The sequence below is a fragment of the Mandrillus leucophaeus genome, unplaced genomic scaffold, assembly GCF_000951045.1.
Source record: "Mandrillus leucophaeus isolate KB7577 unplaced genomic scaffold, Mleu.le_1.0 Scaffold765, whole genome shotgun sequence".
NCBI classification, from domain to species: Eukaryota; Metazoa; Chordata; class Mammalia; order Primates; family Cercopithecidae; genus Mandrillus; species Mandrillus leucophaeus.
Genome location: NW_012108308.1, coordinates 314,392 through 333,458, shown reverse-complemented (window position 1 = coordinate 333,458; position 19,067 = coordinate 314,392). Strand labels below are relative to the sequence as shown.

At 57.1% G+C, this 19,067-nt stretch overlaps 1 protein-coding gene across 1 annotated transcript in view; it reads right to left on the bottom strand.

Annotated features, from left to right (window-relative positions):
• The window catches only part of EPHA8 (EPH receptor A8), a 35,065-nt gene that overhangs the window by 1,941 nt on the left and 14,057 nt on the right, over window positions 1-19,067 (bottom strand). Inside the window, exons 4-13 of the mRNA XM_011966590.1 lie at window positions 13,563-13,718; window positions 11,004-11,339; window positions 6,826-6,950; window positions 6,590-6,752; window positions 4,774-4,867; window positions 3,961-4,028; window positions 2,652-2,816; window positions 2,287-2,472; window positions 1,936-1,997; window positions 1,107-1,316 (exon numbers count right to left, since the gene is read on the bottom strand). Of these exons, the coding sequence (XP_011821980.1) occupies window positions 1,107-1,316; window positions 1,936-1,997; window positions 2,287-2,472; window positions 2,652-2,816; window positions 3,961-4,028; window positions 4,774-4,867; window positions 6,590-6,752; window positions 6,826-6,950; window positions 11,004-11,339; window positions 13,563-13,718 (1,565 nt within the window). The remainder of the gene's footprint in view (window positions 1-1,106; window positions 1,317-1,935; window positions 1,998-2,286; window positions 2,473-2,651; window positions 2,817-3,960; window positions 4,029-4,773; window positions 4,868-6,589; window positions 6,753-6,825; window positions 6,951-11,003; window positions 11,340-13,562; window positions 13,719-19,067) is intronic.

Genomic DNA, 19,067 nt, shown 5'->3' with positions numbered 1-19,067 from the left:
CTCCTTCTCTCCTTCCTCCCTCCTTGCTTCCTTCTCTCCTTCCCTCATTCCTTCCTCCCTCCTTGCTTCCTTCTCTCCTTCCCTCATTCCTTCCTCCTTCTCTCCTTCCTTCCTTCCTCCCTGTCTCCCCCACTTCCTTCCTTCCTCCCCCACTCCCTCCCTCCTTCTTTCCCTTCCCTCCTTCCTTTCCTCCATCCCTCCTTCTCTCCTTCATTTCCTTCCTTCCTCCCTCCCTCCCTCTCTCCCTCCCTTCCTTCCTCCCCCACTCCCTTTGTCATTCCCTCCCTCCCTTCCTTTTGCTCCCCTTTCCCCTCCCCTCCTCTCCACACTCCCCTCCCCTTCCCTTCCTTTCCTCCTTTCTTCCTTTCCACCTTCCTTCCTTCCCTCCTTTGCCTCCTCCTTCCTCCCTCTCTCCTTTCTTTCCCTCCTTCCCTCCCTCCTTTCCTCCTCCTTCCCTTCTTCCTTCCTCCTTCTCCCTCCTTTCTTTCCTCCCCTACTCCCTCCCTTCTTCTCTCCCTTTGCTCCCTCCTTCCTCGCTCCCTCCCTCTCTCCACTCCCTCCTTCCTTCCTTCCTTCTTTCTTTTGTTGTCACAGGATCCTTCTCCATGGGAAACCTTACTCAGAGGCTGTGGGACAGAGGCTAAGGGAGGGCTCCTGTTGGGGCAGGGTGGAAACTGACCCCTGTGCACTCAGCTCCTGCCTTTAAGGCCGCCCCTAAAGCACCTCTAGAGAGGTCCAAATTCCCATGGAACACGTTTGAAAACAGCTGGGTTTTAGGCAAACTTTAGAGACAGATGTGGAGTCTGGGTACAATTCGGGGAGATTCCAATCCTCCTCAAGTCTCCTGGTGAGTGAGCGACCATGGGGACCAGCCCTGGGGTCTCCCCTGGCCACCTGGTGACAGAGGAAAGGCAGGCAAGGCTGTTCCCATTTCCCAGATGAAGGCACTGGCGTGAAGAGGAGAAACAGGATGTGCCCCAGGTTGAGGGCCACCCCGAAACTGCCAACTTCATTCAACTACTTGCAGAAGAATTGTCGGGCCCTGGGTGCCACCGGCGCCACCTCCCCACTCCCCAGTCTAGCCAGAAGGAGTGTGGGCGACGCACCGTGGTGGTGTAGGCAGCATCCGGGTCGTCCTCTAGCACCCGTGAGAGTCCGAAGTCAGACACCTTGCAGACCAGGTTGCTGTCAACCAGGACGTTGCGGGCGGCCAGGTCTCGGTGGACGTAGCCCAGGTCTGAGAGGTAGCGCATGCCGGCACCCACTCCTCTGAGCATGCCCACCAGCTGCATGATGGTGAATTGCCCATCGTGGGTCTGCAGGGAGACACGGCTTGGGCTTCAGGAAGGCCCAGTGAGGCGCCTGGTCCGTGAACAGGAACCCCGCCCATCTGTACGATGCTCTAGATGGCGCTTTGCAATTTACCAATTGCTCCATGCTTCTGAAGCACCTTGCAGTTAAGGGTTATTCTCCTGGTCTCATTTGCCCTCACAGCAACCCTGCGAGGTAGGTGGGGCAGCAATGACGGCTTACCCATTTTTGTGGAACGGGAGATGGAGGCCCAGAGAGGTTAAGCTCTGTGCCTAAGAGCACCCAGCAAAGAAACTGCAGGGCAGCAGCTGGGAATCCCGCCGTCTCCACCACAGCCAGCATGTCCCCCAGCTGGGTGGGGCCTGGATTCCTACAGAGGCACCTCCCTCAGCCTGCGTGAGGGGCAGCAGGACCCCGTGGAGCAGATGGACTTTCATGCAATGGGGGCCGAAAGGCAGTTTGACTGGCTGACCGCGAAGACCTCCTCCCTATACCTGCCTCCCACTCCCCGGCCTGTGGTGTCCAAGCCAGGGAGGAGGCTTAGAGGGCTTTGCACTAGCTCCCAAAACCCAGACTGGACCTCCCTCCCCAAGCCCATGCAAGAGGCAGACGTGGGACACGCACCCTCAGGAAGGCGTCCAGAGAGCCGTTCTCCATGTACTCCGTCACGATCATTGCCAGGCGGCCTGGGGCGGGCAGTGGGGAGAGGGTGGCTCTTGGTTGGGGCTCAGGGCTGCTGATCAGACACCCCAGGAGCATACTGCCATCCCAGGACCTGTGCCAGCACTGGAAGCCCCAGGGTGCCTTGGATTTCCACTGGGGTCCCAGACTCTGGGCACCCCGAGTCATTTGGGGACCTGAACCGAGAGGACAGGGTCAGGTGGGGCAGAGCAGGATGGATGAGGGGATGGACCCAGAGGCCTGTCCAGGCAGGAGGGGCACCGCAGGGGGAGGCTGTCCTTGCCTGGCACCTACCGCGGGTGACGACACCCTCGAGGCGGATAATGTTGGGGTGGTCGAATTGCCCCATGATGGACGCCTCACTCAGGAAGTCCCGCCGCTGTCTCTCCGTGTAGCCGGCTTTGAGGGCCTTGATGGCCACGGGCACATCCCGCTGCCCTGGCACCTGCAGCCTCCCGTAGCAGACTTCCCCAGACTCTCCTGCAGGCCCCGAGAGAGGCAGGTGGGGAGGGGGGGCAGTGGGACCCTCAGACTCCCCCAGGCTCCCAGGCCCTTGTGCCCCCTGTGCCTGCCAGACCCTTGGGTCACACGCTTCCTCTGCCCTGGGTACCCCCACCTTGCCCCGTGCTGTCCCCGCCCTCACAACCCCTGAGACTCACCAGAGCCGATGATTTTCTCAATGTGGATCCTAGAGGCCTCGATCTCCCGGGTGAAACTGCGGCCGGCCCGGCCTGGCTCCTCGTAGGTGTGGGGTTCCGCATAGAACTGGGGCTCTGGGAGCTTTCCCGGGGGGTGATGCAGGGGTAGGAAGACAGGTGGGGGTGCTGAGGGGCGGGAGGAGGCCCTTCAGTGGGGCCCAGGAGGGATTTTTCCCTCCCAGCAGTCCCTGGGCCTGGGATGGGTCTGGGTGGAGTAAGGGGTGTCTCTGGGAATCTCTGGATGTGCTAGCAAACAACACGCACCCCATAAGTACTTCCCACATGAAAGCGGGGTGTCTGGAGTCGCTCTGGAGTTTCTATGGGGCTGTGGAGTCTCCAGAGAGTTCTGGGCATGTCTGTCATTTTCTGGGGTCACTTTTACAGTCCTTGAGATCTTTCTCAATTGTTCTGGAGTAGGGATGTAGCAAAAGTAAGTTTTTGCCACAAGCGTCAACTTTGATTCATTGAAAATAGTTTCTGGCCAGGCGCGTTGGTTCACTCACGCCTGTAATCCCAGCACTTTGGGAGGCTGAGGCAGGTGGATCACTTGAGGTCAGGAGTTCAAGACCAGCCTGGCCAACATGGTGAAACCTTGTCTCTACTAAAAATACAAAAATTAGCAGTGAGTGTTGGCGCACGCTTGTAATCCCGGCTACTTGGGAGGCTGAGGCAGGAGAATCGCTTGAACTCTGGAGGCAGAGTTGCAGTGAGCTGAGATTGAGCCACTGCACTCCAGCCTGGGTGACAGAGTGAGACTCCATCTCAGAATAAATAAATACATATATACATAAATATATAAATAAATATAAAAAGTAGTTAAAGAGGAGTCTGAGGCTGCACCCAGGCCTGGTGGGAACTGGCACCATGCTTGATGCTAATGTCTACCATGGGCACAGGAGTGGGGCATGGAGGGAGGCATCCCCAGATTCGCCTTATTGTCTGGGATCTCTACAGGATCCTGAAAATCTCTCCGTAGTAGGGGTTCATTGTCAAAGAGTATATGAACTCCCACTCCGAAATCATATACAAATGTGTGCCCTTCCCTGGGGAGAGGATCTCTAGCATCCTGAATGTAGTCTGAGAGTCCAAGAGGCATGACCGGCGCTGCCCTCTGGGACACCAGGTCTCTGTGACATCCTGGAGTCTATCTCTCAGGCTCTGGTCTTTCCACTGGGCACCTTCCTCCTTCCCATCTGTGCCACCCCCAGTCCAGCACTGGGTCTCCCTGTGGCCTTCCCTCTGCCCCAGACCTCTGGGCCCCTGCACTCACCCTGTCCATTCTGATAGTGCATCTTCTCCTCGTCCGAGTCCTGGAAGGCCTTGCTGTAGCCACAGTGCCTGCAGAGGAGGGCACCGCCCTGCCTGAGGCCAGGCCATCCCTAGCCCAGGACCTGACCCCAACCAGGGGACGAGTCATGGCTTCTCTCTTCATGTCCCTTCCCCTGACAAGTCAGCTCCTGCTCCTTACAAAGTCTGCAGGGGAAACTAAACTATGACAGCCGTGACGGTCACAAGCACTGTGCGATCCTCAAAATGCCCTCGAGTCCACCGGACCCTCTTGGCAAAGTCTACGACGCTGTCAGCCCAATGTTATATGAAACCACCATTGGTGGGGCATTGGAAGATGAGGCTTCTGTGGCCAACGACACTGGGTGACCTTGGCCAGCCCCTTCCCTTCCCTGGGTCACCATTTCTCCATCAATTAGATGATCCTCATTGTCTGGGACCCCAAGCCCACACACTATCCTGTCTCTACCTCCCTCCAAAATGGAGTGGAGAGGACAAAGTAACTGAGAGTACGGGCTTGAGTTTGACAGACCTAGGCTCGTGTCCTAGCTCTGGCATTTATCAACTGTGTGATTCTGGCAAGAAGCCTAGCCTCTCTGATCCCCAATTTACTCACCTGCAAAGTGAGGTCAGAATCTCTACATCACTGGCATGTCATTAGGTTAAATGAGGTGATGTATTTGTAAGTGAGCCAGCCCCAGGCACACGGGGACCACCGGCTCGGTGGGGCTGGGGGCAGGCAGGAGGTACAGCGCTTGAGAGGAGGGGCTGGGTGTGGCTGGGCCAGACCACCCACCTCTTCTTGCAGATAAGCAGGAGCAGAAGCACCACCAGGCCCGTGATGAGAGTCAGGCAGATCCAGACAATGGTCCTGGTGTCATAGCGGGGCCCTGCAGGGGTAAGCCAGGGTTGGGGGACCAGGCTCTCAGCCTTGGCCTTGGGCCTAGGGGTCTGGCAGTCCTCTGAGCCTGCCTAGCTGGGACCCTGGGGCCAGTGGGGAGCCTCCTTAGCCATGAGCCAGCCCAGAGTCAGGGCGCAGGCCAGCTCTTCCTCTGCTCCCACCCCACCCTCTCCTAAGCTTCCTCTTCAAGCTCCTGAGACCTGGATGCCCCAGCTTCCTAATGGTGCCGCTGCTTCTTGGGGCTGTGGGACCAGGGAAGACTCGTGTGTCCTCTGAGCCAATAAACGCCTGTCCTTCCTGTTATCCTAACAGTGACAACACGGAGTGTGCTGAGAGCTGTACCTTCAAGCCTCAGTAAACCCTCCCCACATCCCTTCCAGGGAGACCCCAGCATTATCTTCAGTTTTCAGATGGAAAGCTGAGGCGCAGAGAACTCAGGAAATGACTCGAGGCCACACAGTACATAGGATGGAGGGCTCAGGATTCCCATCTGGGTGGTCTCGAGGGGATGCCAGGCCCACGAGCACTGGAGGCACTCAGACGCCCAGCGAGTGCCAGGTGGGCGGTTGCTATCTCTGTCCTAGCTCCAGCACGCGGTGGGTGCACATACAGGAGACCCTGACTCAGGCTGGAGATTGGGGCAGGAGAGTGAAAGGGACAGCGTCGAAGCCAGAGGGTCCCAAATGTGACAGTGCCTGGGGATCACCAAGGGCTTGTTAAAACCCAGATGGCTAGGCGCCACCCACAGGGTTTCTGAAGGGCTGGGGTGAGGACTGGGAATTCGCATTTTTAGTAAGTCCCCAGGTGAGACCAATGCTGCTGGTCCCAGACCCTGATACTGAGACCCAGATCTCAGTACCAGCCATTGTGTGTGGGGGGCTGTCATCATCTCTGCCGCCTTAGGCGAGCAACTGTCCTTCTCTGAGCCTTGGTTTTTCATCTGCGAAAATGCCGACAGAGGCCGGGTGCAGTGGCTCATGCCTGTAATCCCAGCACTTTGGGAGGCCAAGGCGGGTGGATCACCTGAGGTCAGGAGTTCAACACCAGCCTGGTCAACATGGCAAAACCCCATTTCTATTAAATACACAAAAAATTAGGCTGGCAGTGGTGGCTCATGCCTGTAATCCCAGCACTTTGGGAGGCTGAGGTGGGTGGATCACAAGGTCAGGCATTCGAGACCAGCCTGGCCAAGATGGTGAAACCCCGTCTCTACTAAAAATACAAAAATTAGCTGGGTGTGGTGGGGGAGCGCCTGTAGTCCCAGCTACTCGGGAGGCAGAGGCAGGAGAATTGCTTGAACCTGGGAGGTGGCGGTTGCAGTGAGTCGAGATCACACCACTGCACTCTAGCCTGGGCGACAGAGCAAGACTCCGTCTAAAAAAAAAAAAAAGTAGTTGGGTGTGTTGGCTCAAACCTGTAATTCCAGCTACTGTGGAGGCTGAGGCAGAAGAATCCCTTGAACCCTACTCAGGAGGTGGAGGCTGCAATAAGCTGAGATTGCGCCACTGCACTCCAGCCTGGGTGGCAGAGTGAAACTGTCTCAATTAAACAAAAAAACTTCGACAACACCACTTGGTAGGGCAAGGAGAGCAGAAATCCTGCATTGGCACCAGCTCAGCCCGCACTAGCTCTCTTCTCGGCCACTCCCCTACCCCAGGGTCCTGGCGCCTGAGCTGCTCCACGCCCACACCCGCCCCCTCCCTGCACTCACGGGGTTTCCCAGTCTCCACCTCCATGGCCTGGCTGAAGCGGCCACAGCCTGCTGAGGTGCGGGCTCGGACCTGGAACACATAGCGCGTGCCTGGCTTGAGGCCGGAGACGGTGGCTCTGGTGGTGACGGCCTTGAGGGTGGAGTAGCTCTGCATCTCCTTGTCCTGCCACGGGACGGTGGTCAGTGGGCCCTGCCCGGATAGCCCAGCCCCGCCCACTCAGTCCTGCCCGTGGTACCTTCTCGTAGTACTTGATCTCATACTCCAGGATGATGCCGTTGGGCTGCTCAGGCTCCTGCCACAGTAGCGAGACGCTGGTCTGCCCTGCCCGCTCTTGCCGGATCACCACCACCTGGGACGGGGCTGGGGTGGCCAATCCCATCAGATGGGCGGATGGGAGACAAGGGGTGGCCTCTCTCCCACCCCTTCCCAGGCTCTACCCGGGGATCCTGGTTCCAGCCCTGCTCAGCTTCCTGACGGTCCTGCCCCAGCCCCAGGACAGCCAGCACCCTCCAGTTCTCCCAACAAATCACTGGTGGCCACTTGGGGTCAGTCCCCTGGGGTTGGTGTGGCCTGGCATGGTCTGGGATGCTAGGGTTGGCTTGGCCAAGGAGCGGGTTGAGTCTCGCTCTCCAGCCCAGGGCCTGGCATGGGCCAGCTGCTTGGGAGTGCTTGAGGAAGGACGAAAGGTCAGGCGAAAGAAGTGTAGAATGGAGGAACGGGCCCCTTACTGCCTGGGTTTGGAGGGCGTAGCTGGGACAACTCTGGACGCGGAGGGAAGGGGGTGAGCTGAGCCCCAGCTATTCACACTTGGTTGCCCATCCATCCCTCCCTCCTTGATGGAGTCACCCATGCCTTTCTTCATGCATCCCTCCCTCCTGGCTCAGGTGCGGTCAGCCCTGTGGGGAGCCTGCTAGGAGGGGTCAGACACAGCCACAGCCACAGCCAGAGGGAACTGCACTGTCCTTCCTGCCCCTCCAGCCCTCAGGCCTCCTCCTCCCCTCTGCTCACTCTGAGTTCTGACTCTCTACCCTACGTGACTAAGTCTTCCCTCATGTCTGGGCATCCCCAGCATAACTCGGAGCTCCCTGAGGGCAGGCACTGCACAGAGTAGGTGCCCAATAAATGCTGCTGATGATTCTGGCATGAGAAATTAAGAAACAGCTTCAGAGTTGCACTGGAAGGGTGTGGTCCAAGGGAAAGCCCACCAGCCCAGGAGCCAGGCGTGGGTTCGGGACTTGGCTCCCTCTTGCTAGCTGGGACCCTGGGTGAGTCACTTGCTGTCTGTGGATGCCAGGTCCCCTTCTATAAAGTGAAGCTAATGAGCACCACCTGCCAGGGGGAGGGGAGGATTTGATGAGGCCACTGTTTGCAAGGGACACACAGGGTGTGTCTCTTAAAGCAGGAGGTGCTATGGGATGGGGGTGGACAGAGTGAGACCAGGGCCCAGAGCGGGAGTGCTCCAGAGAGAAGCTGGTTGTAGAGAAGTGGCGATGGTGAGGCAGGAGGGGCAGGTGGTCTTTGAGCACAGTCCTCCCCAATTGCTTAGAGCTGTCACTTGATCCTTTAGAACTCCTGAGTGCCTACCACATGCTGGGCATGGGGCTAGAAGCCGGGAGCACTGCGGTGCCTAAGACAGCCCTCAAGGAGCTTCTGTCCCAGGAAAGGAGACAGGGTGTCCAATAAACAGGAGAATGGGGATTCTTTTGGTGCTGGAAAGGTAGGAAGGGGTGCTGTGATAGAGAAGATGTCTGCAGGGCCCGGAAGGGCACTGGGCCATTTCAGCTGCGATGGTCGGGGGAGCTTCCAGGGCAGAGGAGCCAGGCATGGGAATGTCAGGGGAAGAGTGAGTCATTCCGAAGGAGAAGCCAGGCCACGGCCCAGCAGCAGGGAAAGACCCAGCGTGTTCAACGAGGGGCACCGGAGGCCATCGTGGCCAGAAGAGAGTGAGCCAGGGAAAGAGGTGCTCTGGAGAGGCAGGTGGGGGCAAAGCCATGTGGGTCCACAGGCCATGAGAATGTCTGAATTGCATGTGCACTCAGCCTGGGCTGTGAAGGGCTTTGAGGACAGCTTGATCTCACGTATTTTCATTTACAAAATTTGGGGGGCTGGGCACGGTGGCTCATGCCTGTAATCCCAGCACTGTGGGAGGCTGAGGCAGGAGGATCACTTGAGCCCAGGAGTTTCACATCAGCCTGGGAAATAGAGGGAGACCCCATCTCTACAAAAAATAAAAAGAAAATAAAAAAAATAACTGGGCATGGTGCTGTGTGCCTTTGGTCAGCTACTTGGGAGGCTGATGGGAGGATCACTTGGGCTCCGGAGACCAAGACTGCAGTGAGCTGTGATTGTGCCACTGCACTCCAGCATGGGCGACAGATTGAGACATTGTCTCAAAAAAAGAAAGTTTTTTGCAGAGATGGGGTCTTGCCATGTTGCCCAGGTTGGTCTCAAACTCCTAGCCTCAAGCGATCCTCCTGCCTTGGCCTCCCCAAATGCTGGGATTACAGGCGTGAGCCACCACGCCCAGCCCTCACTTCTATTTTTAAAGCTCACTCAGAAGTGGTGTGGAGAATGTCTTGTGGGGGTGAGGTAAGAGGGGTCTCCTGTGGTGGTCCAGGCATGGACTCGGCGGGGGTGGAAGTCAGTTGGTCATTTTGAAGGGAGGCCCCTGGGGCTTTCAGGCGGATGGATGTGACATGCATGAGAGTCAAGGATGACAGCTTGGGTTTGGGGGTGCCACGTCCTAGTGCGGGGCAGGTGCAGGTGTGGCAGGGTTGTTTTTTACACAACCGAATGGAGACGGGAGAGGGCAGCTGGGTCCCAGGGGAGAGGTCTGCGCTGGTGACTGCGAGTTGGGGTTGTTAGTACGAAGATGGAATTCAAAGTCATGGGCCCTGAAACAGCCGCCCAGAAAAGATGGATCTGGGCACACAGGAAAGAGAGGAGGGCCCAGGACATTCCCAGGGACCTGTGGCCTTTAGAGGCCATTTAGAGGAGGTGGGGTTACAAAAATGAGAGGGACAGGCCACATAGGTCGATGGAAAATGGGGGTGGGCTGGGACACAGGAGCAAGAGAAAAGTGTTCCCAGGAGGAGGAAATGAAAGGGGGAGGGGAGCCCATGGATGTGGCCATGCGGCGCTGCTGACTTCCGTGGAGAGGGGAGGAAAGATGCAGAGAAGGCCCACAGGGGAGAGGCAGTAGATACACCAGGCGCGGACAGAGCGGGTCTTAGGGGAAGCGAAACGGTCTGGTGGCTGGAAGGGAAGGCAGGTTCAAGGCAGGGTCCAGTTTCCTCTTTAATATTGGGGCTTCCTGGAGGCTGCCTGAATGCTGTGGGCTTCTCTTGCTCTCCCCTCCATTGGGACCAGCCTGCCAGGGGCCTCAGGTGCCTAGAGACAGGTGGGCGAGGGCTGGGCTCTACCACGGGGCACATAGGTCGCTTTCTGTGTTGCCAGCACCTGGCACCACACTTGGCAATTAGTGGGTGCTCCACAAGGGCTAAGAATGAGGGAATCTTCTGAAGGGGTGAGGCCCTGGCGCCAGGGAACAGCATGCCCTGGATTCAGAGTTGGGGGGACCTGCTTCACTTGGGAATGACACAGACCTGGGTTTGAGCCCTGCCTCTGCCACTTCCTATGTCAGGTGGCCCTGGGTGGCTCTCCAGACCTCAGTTTCTTCCTCTGTGACATGGTAGTCATAGTGTCTGTGGGGCCAGGGCTGCGTGGTTTTGGGAGGAGATGGTGGGTGGGGGCCTGAGGGTCCTGGGCACAGGTGAGGGTGGCTGGTAATAGCAAGCTGCCCTGGGCGGGCTGTTGAGCCAGCCTGTCACTTAACAGGCAGGATCCTCCAGAGTTTGGGAAGAAAGAGGTTCTGGGGTGAATTCTGCCCACCAGCTGGCCAGAAACTGATGGATAAATGACTGTGGTCCAAGCCAGTGAAGCCAAGTCTATCCCAGGGGCAGCTGTAGCAGCTGTTCTGGAAAATGATCATCAGAGTGATTTTATTTTTTAATGACATTTATTGAGCATTTACCATGGGCCAGGTGCTGGGCTAAGCAATTTCATTCCTCTCATTTAAGCCTCCTGAGAGGACCTCGGGCAGGTACTATTATTCCCATTGCACCAGGGAGGAAACAGAGGCGCAGAGAGGGAAAATTCTGGAACCTAGGCTTTCGACAGCCACACTAGCCTGCCTCTGAGCTTTTGGGATTTCTGTTACTGATAGAACATGTTCCACTTTTCTAAAGGCAATGAAGAGCCTCCAGCTCTGGGTCCTGGTGAGAAGGGCAGGGCCAGAGAGGCACTTGCCTGAAGGCCCACAGCACGTCCCAGCAGAGCTCTGATCCCTGGATGGGCCTGGGGCAGGGGAAGCTGGGGGACCGGAAAGCTACGGGCCGGAGCTTCTCCGCCTACCTGCCTGGTTCGTGGTGATGTTGACCACAGCGGCCCGGCGGGGCTCGGGGCTCAGGTCAGACACGCCATTGACGGCCTCGATCCAGAAGGAGTAGTTCATGTGGGCCAGCAGGTTGGCCACCAGCAGGCTGGCCTGCACCAGGCTTGTCTGCTGGGGCACAAAGCGGGTGCCGCTCCCACATGCCTCGCAGCGGCTCAGGGCCCAGGGGCAGCGGCGGCACACGGCGTTGTAGGTGACGTCACTGCGGCCACCTGGGTCCAGGGGAGGGGCCCACTCCAGAGTCACCGATGTCCCATTCACACTGGAGATGAGGTTCACTGGTGCCGAGGGTGGCCCTGAGGGCAGAGGATGACAGGTGGGGCAGTGGTTATTTATTTGGGCCGTCCTGTCTTCCTATCGTCAGACTTGGGGCTCCCCAAGGGAAGGGCTCCCCACCATATTTAGGGCTCCTTAAGGATAGGGTCACATCTACTCCATCCCCTGGAGCCTCCCCAACAGCAGAGTTTGTGTCTCTGCCATCAGACTGGGACCACAATGTCAGAGTCTGGGCACAGAACCCTGGGACCCCATCCCCCCCGCCCATCAGGACCACCGTGATCCCAGGGTCTGGGCGTCCCAGCGCCCACCCAGAGCGGGAGAGAGACCACACAGTCCCGGGGGCGCCCATAGCAGCCACCCCGTGTGTAAGTGACCCAGGCATTTGCAGCCACATTCATTCCTTGACCCTTCTGAGCTGGATCTGATATAAAACGCCACTGAGCACGCACTGTAGGATTAAGTGGAGGTCCCCAGAAGCCCACTGCATATCCCCATGGCTGTGTGTACCAAGCAACGCCTCCCCAACCCCGGGCATGGGAGCCTCTGTCTGGGCAGCACAAAGACTCTGGAGAGAGAGGGGTGGCCCCTTGGTCGAGCAGACCAGGACGTGGGGCTGGGGCATGAGGGGCTGGGGTGGGGGTTTGAGTGAGGAGAGCATGGGGGTCTGTGGGGGCCCCTGGCCTCAGAATTCTAGTTTTCAGAATCCCAGGCAGAGAATCTTAGATCTTCAGAAAACAGAATTGTAAGATCTTGGAATCAGAATCTTACAATCTGAAGAGAAGAGAATTTTAACATCTGAAGGGTATAGAATACTAAAAGATCAGCCTTTATAGTCTTAAGCTTTCCAGAATCTAAAGGCACTGAACTGTGGGTGTGGAAAGAAACCAGAGTCCAGCCAGCTCCACGCAAGTGTCCATGACCTGGGGCCAGACTCGCCTTGCCTGAGGAGCCCACGCTGTCACCCTGTCACCCGGCCACCTTTTCTGCCCCAACAGGTCCCACATGGGGAAAATGCACAGATCTGGGCAGGGCAGTGGAGGGAGGGTGTGTGTGTGTGTCTGTGTGTACGTGCACAAGCATGTAGGCATGAATGCACCTGGGCCCTCGCCTGCCATGTGCAGGGAGTCTGGGGCTGGGTGGTGATGGATGTATGGGAGGGGGAGATGGGCGTCGGTGCTTGGGTAGATTCAGAGCAAAATCAGAACAGTCTGAAGCACCTCTTGCCCTAACACAAGGGCCCAGGGTTGGCAACTGGGCTGGGCTGAGCAGGCTGTGGTCCCTCCCCAGGCCTGGAATGGGAGTATGAGTGGCCCGTCAGGACAGATGAGAGGAGAGAACCCAGGCACTGCATCAGCAGAAGGTAGGACAGTCACGCGGCCCTGCAGGCATGGGCGCAGAATCCCTCCCATACCTTTGGGTCCGCAGGGCTGGTGCACATGCAGCCACACCCTCTCCAGGCACAGGCACCCTTGCAGAGCCAGGTGTGCACATGCGCACACACACGTGCTGAGCTCACAAGACACCCTCGTTCAAGCTTTACAAGGACTTCTGAGTCCCTTTCAGGTACCCAGATGTACATACACCTACACACACACACACGCCCCTCCTCCTAAGAATCCTTAATATATGTGATGAATCTTTTATATATGTGAGCTCAACTACACACCACACATTTACACGCAGGCATCCAAACACGATACAGGCGTCATCTGTAAGAGCAGCTGCCCACACAGACACATGCAGCCACACAATCCTTGCAGGGGGCCCAGGGCACACACAGAATTAGACATGCAAACTCCATGTGTGCACACACATGCACACACACCATACACACTTAAGGCAGCTCTCAGCATTCAGTAGTTCCAACAAGTTCATCAAAGATGATGGTGATGGAGGGGTTGCTGCTCTAACCCTCACCCTCTCCGCACAGGCCAGCACCCTGGCTTGCCCACCTGGCCCCCAGGACGTCGGCATCGCCGCTAGATCAAAAGATGACAAAAACTGCTCAGTGTGGTGAAGGAAGTGAGGCCAGCTCCATTCTGCCCTCCAGTGTAGGTGACACATGGCAGAGGTGGGGAGCCCAGAGAGGTGTAGGCCACCGTGGAGGGGTCAGAGTCACCCCCCGACCCCAGTCTGACCTCTAGCCCAAGAGAGCCACCTGCCCCTGCCCACCAGCAGAGAACTGGTGGCCCGGCCCAGTCTTGGGCTCAAGGGTGCTGGCATCTGGGAGTGGTACTCACGGGTGCAGGCTGAGGACGGTGGGTCCAGGGCTGCGCGGTAGTAGCTGAGGTCACAGTGGCAGGCTTGGGCGGCTGGAGCTGCGGAGTGGCTGTGGAGAGGGCAGCGGGCACACAGCTGGTCCCCAGGGGCTGACTTGTAGAAGCCCAGTTCACAAGCTGTGGAGGAGAAGGTGGCTGCACGTGAGCCAGCAGGGTCACCCTGGCAGGCCTTGGGGACAGCTCGCACTGGGGCCTGCAGCTTCCTGGCGGTCCCCCAGAGGGACGGAGGTGCAGACCTTCAGCACTGCCCAGTGCCGCCCTCATTTGCACGTGGCAGAACTGAAGTGCAGAGGGGGCCTGTGTCTTCCACAGCCAGTCAGGGCAGAGCTGAAGTGAAGACCCTGACATGGGAGTCCCAGCCTCAAAGTCAGCCCCACCCCGAGCGTCTCCAAATTCTCCCGCCCTCCTCTGATCCCTCCCCCAGGCCCTGTCTCCAGCTTTAGGGGTGGAGATGCTGTCCTTCTGTCCTTTATGGGACACTGGTCCTTACGTGGGACACCAGCCTAGGGGCCAGGGCCATGGGGCTGAGGATCAAATGCCCTGGGAGTGACTTGGGTGGGATGAGGAAGCCGGCCAGGGACGGGGTTGCTGGCAATGCGACTAGAAAGGCGAGGACACGTGGTAAGACCCATCGCTCCCAAACACGGGCAGACACGGAGCCACCTCTGTAAAAGTACAGATTCCTGGCCCTACCACAGACAGCTGAGTTAGAAGAGCCAGGGCCAGTACCTGGGGATCTGTTTTACAAGCTCCCCGTGGGAGGGTGACTATCCAAGAAGTGCAGGCTCCTCCCCTCCCGGGCCCCCACTGTCACTGTCACTGTCACTGTCACTGTGGCTGGGACTGACCCTCTCTCCAGCCTCTGCCACACCCTACCTCATCTCTCACCCACAGCAGCCTTCAGACTCAGCCTCCAGCCCTGCCTCCACCCCACAGCTGCCTGCATGATCATGCTTTCAGTCAACCACTGTTCATGAGCACGACTCTGGACCAGGCCTGTTTGGGCCTCCGGGGGCTGTGAACCAGAGCCACTGGCTCTCAGCTGTGATCACTGCTAGGAGGGAGGGAGAGAAGAGGGGGCTAAGGAGAAGGAAGGGTAAATGGTGGGAGGAGCTACTTCCCAGAGGAGGAGATGATATTTGAGTTGTGGCCTAAAGAATAAGAACAAGTCCACTGTGTAGGGAGGGGGACACCCTCGGTTGAGGGAGTCTCCAAAATGCACATCTCAGACAGTCACTGCCTATTTCACGCCTCACAGGCTCCCCAGGGCTTACACAATGAAACCTGGTGTTCAAATCCCTCCCTGCCCGGCCAAAACCCACTTGCAGCCTCCTTTAGTGCTGCCCCTCACCCCCATCCTTAGGCCAAACTAAAGCACTGGCTGATCCCCACACCCAGCCGACTGATTCCTGCCTCAGGCCCTTTGCACATGCTGTGCCCTCTTCCTGCAATGCCTTTTCTCCTTTGTCCACCTACTGAGCTCCTCGTTTAAGATTAATTTTGACTGTCCCTTCTGGAACTCTAGACACACACACACACACACACACACACACACACACACACACACACAGAGAGAGAGAAAGGACCATTCCCCGCCCTGCTCCTGCAGCCCCTGCTTGGCCTCACCACCTGCAACACTATGGCTGTACTCGCTTGTCTGGGTCTGACTCTCTTTCTAGACTGAGAGGCCCTCGTGGGCAGATCCTTGCAAACAGAGTAGGACTCCCTTATTCATCTCAATGTCCCAGAACCTGGTCCAGTGCTAGCCCTGGGCAGATGCTGTTAAACTCCAGGCAGGAGTTTTCAAATTGAGTGGATCCCACCACTACCTGCTCCGGGCAGAAACCCTAGAGGTTCAGGGAGACCAAATGCCACCCAGCCAGGCAGCTCCCAGGTGCGTCCATGGAGCTGAAGTCCTTTGCAACAGGGACCACCAGGAAGTTCACTGTGGTTCTCTCTCCACTAGGTCCTGTTCTGGAAAACTTAGTGCCTGAGAGAAGCTTCATTTACAAAGACATCACGCCACTGCAGAGCATTTCTTCTCTGGATGTTGATCGTATCTCTTTATTACAAAAGCTAAAACCAGGTTCATTTGTACAATTCTACAAACTTGAGAGAAAACCTGGAGTCAGGAGAAATGGTAACGCCCTGAAGTTGCTTCACACTCTAGAAGGCTGCAGAGCCAGAAAGGGCTTGTAAGTGGCAGGGTGCGGGAAAATACCTCCCAGTGTTGTGACATCTTTCCCTCCCCTCCAAAGGACCCCCAGAGGGCTCCGGCCTGCCTGGGGGCTGAGCTCAAGGCTGGGACCTGGGAGTCCCAGGGAGTCTTGATTGACACACTGTGATCTCGCCTCCTCTTCCTAGAAGCCCCCCGGGAGGCTCAGTCCTGGGGCACAGCCTGGGGCGCAGGCTCCTTCTGAGCCCCGGGGGCCACTGGGGGTGGCATCATCAGAAGAGGGCTTTGCATTTTGTCAGCAAATATTTGTTGAACCTGTTGTTGAGCTGAATAACAGTAATCCTCACTGCAATGATCCAGTCCACAATGATTAACACCTCGGAGACCGTTTGCTTCTTCCCTCCCTCATTTATTCCTTTCTCCAAATTTACTGAGCTTCTACTATGGACCCAAGAGAAGTAAGAGCTGGGCCTGCTCTTAGGGAGCTTCCAGGGCATTGGGAGACGGACAAACAAAGCCTCATGGGGTGATGCGGGGCCTGAGGGAAGCCAGAACCACAGCTGGTCCTGCAAGTCTCTGACCCTTTCCAGGGCCCACTTGGTCCTTGTCAGGCCTGAGCAGAAACTCGGGAGCAGTGCCTGGGTTCCCGTCCTTGCCTAACCCCCTTTATCTGAGCTCGGTGCCATTGGGCAAGTTGCTGGAAGTCAGTTTCCTAGTCTGTAAGGTGGAGATCATAACTCCACCCGCCTTAGAGGGAGATGGCAAGGATGACATGAGTGAAGACACACAAATTGATGCCAGGGCAGTGCCTGGCACTTGTTGTTATAACAATTTGATGTAGCTGGAATTCTTACAATTGTTCGACAGAAGAGGAAACAGAGGCTCAGGGAGCCTGAGTGCCTTGCCCCAGGTTCCCAGCAGAGCCAGGCCGTGCAGCCAGGCCGGGGAGCCTCTGGAGCTATGGCCTTTCCCCCTGTCTTCGCAGCACCATCCCAGAGCTGAGAGATAGCTGCGCCGCTGTGGCTCACCAGTCGGCAGTTCTCACACGCTCGGCTAATACCCATATGGCTATAACGTGTCAAGGCCAGATTAATCCACGCAATGAAAATAAAATAATCTTTAATAAGAATACTAATCACCAGGCCTCAGGGAGCCCAGAGACCTGGAGGCTGGGCCGGGAATTAATGGCTGAGACAGATGGAGCAGCTCTGGGCTGGGGCCCGGCCCTGCCTGTCGACCCGGGGTGCTTCCGGAGCCCGCGTGTGCCCGGGTGTCGGGCCGCAAGCCAGGAGGGGCTCCTGCCCCTGCCGAGGGCACCTTGCCCAGGCCGCCTGTCAGGCCAGCAGCTGCCTGTGGCCCCGGCCACCTCTCTGCTCTCCCCCGCAAAGAGCCGGAGATTTGACAAATAAGGTGTCCGCCGGTGGACAACCAAAGGAAATTAATTCTAAATCAGATTTTAAACACAGTCAGGAAGGCAAAAGAGCTCGCCGTTCCCGCTCCCCCTCCGAAATGAGACTCTGATATTTATAGAAAGATGATTAGGGCCGCGAAGGGTGATTTATATTCTGCGTCCAGGTGACAGGAAGGACGGCAACCAGGACTTCAGACTCTGGGCTGCTGCCCTGTTGGGTGATGTGCTGAGAGGCCCTTCCCCTTTCTGGGGTGAACCGGGGTGCAGGGGGGTGCTGGGAAGTACAGCCTGGTGTGGGGAGGTCACTGGATCCAGAGTTGTGGAGTTTGGGGAACTTCCTCTGGTCAAGGAGTCGGGAGATGTGAGATTCTATCAACCACCCCTCACTGTGTGCCCTTGGGCTAGTCACTTCACTTCTCTGGGCCTCCAATTCCCCAGTGGTAAACTGGACGAGCCCCACATCGCTCTGACATTTTTCCATGGGTCTCTGAGGCCTGAGTGCAATCTAAGCAAGACCTCTAAAGAGCCATGTGACCTGGTGGATCCCTTATCCCAGGCTATACTGTCTTCTTCTGCAAAATCAAGTACTGTCTGGCCACCTTCTGAGGGTACCTCTGAGGGCAAAATCCGAGGCAGGGATGGCAGCTGTAGAAGGGGGCCTGGCCGCTACTGTGGGTCTCAGGCTCTCGAACCCTGCTCCTGTCACTAGAAGGACAAGGAGTCAGGGCTGGGTGAGCTGAGACCCCTGACTCCACGCCCTTCCTCTCCTTAACTGCTTGCTGAGAGAATTGCCCAAAAGGGATCAGGATGTCCTCAAACCAGGCAGAGGCCCCATGGACCTCAGCAGATCTCCTGAAGACTCCCTCAGGCTGGGCAGGGGCAGCCCCAGCTTGCAGAAAACATCTCAAGTATCCCAGGAAAAGTACCCTACTCTGTTCCCAGCCCCTCCTTTGCCCCAGGCCATCCACTAAGGAGCCGGGCAGCTCCAAAGAGGTCAAGGGCTTCTCCAGGGGTGGAAAGGGGGACGAGGCGGGGCTCTTGGACCTGGTTACCACTTGTGAAGGGCCTTGGTTTGGGACCCGTGCTGCCCTTCCCAAATGAAGTTATGCAGCTACAGAAGCCACCAACGGGGCTGAGAAATGTCTTTCCTTGTGCGACTTAAAACAGGCTTTCCGTTCCCAAATCTCACTGCCTGCAGTGCACTATGAATTAATATTTTTTATAAAACCTGTAATTATCTTGAAACTGGCATAATTATGTTGTATTATGATTTAAATGTAAAATTCAAAATATGCTGCAATTCCCTAACTCCGCTTTGGCATTTCTTTTTATTTGTTATTAATGTGGCAGCAGCGCCAGGAAATAGGAGTGGCCTTGGCCTCTCCCAGCCCCCATGAGGTCCTGCCACTCAGGCCCTGGGGTTTCCACTCAGAGCCCCACCCCTGATGTGCTGTGAAAATTGGGCAAGATACATTCCCTCTCTGGGCTCTGCTTCCTTCCTCTGCCACAAGAAGACTGCGGCGTTACCTGAGGCCTCCAACTGAGGTCGTGACCCCAAAGACAGGAGGGCAGGTCTCCTTCCTACAGACAAATGTGGCTCAGTGCACCCGGGACAAATGATTGGCGTATTTGTACTCGCTGGCTAAATCCAGAGGTGGGGATGGTGGCCGACCCTGAGTGCATATGCACCAGCCAACCAGCCAGATTGTTATGACTTATGCTGTACCAGTTACTAACCATTCATCCGAACGCTACCCCACGGAGGAGGGAAGTGGGGCTTCGCAGAGGGCGCTGTGCACAAAGGAAGCCATTGAAGGTGCTGGAATCAGGCAACCTGGGATCAGATCAGTACTCTGCTACTTAAGTTGAGGGGCCTCAG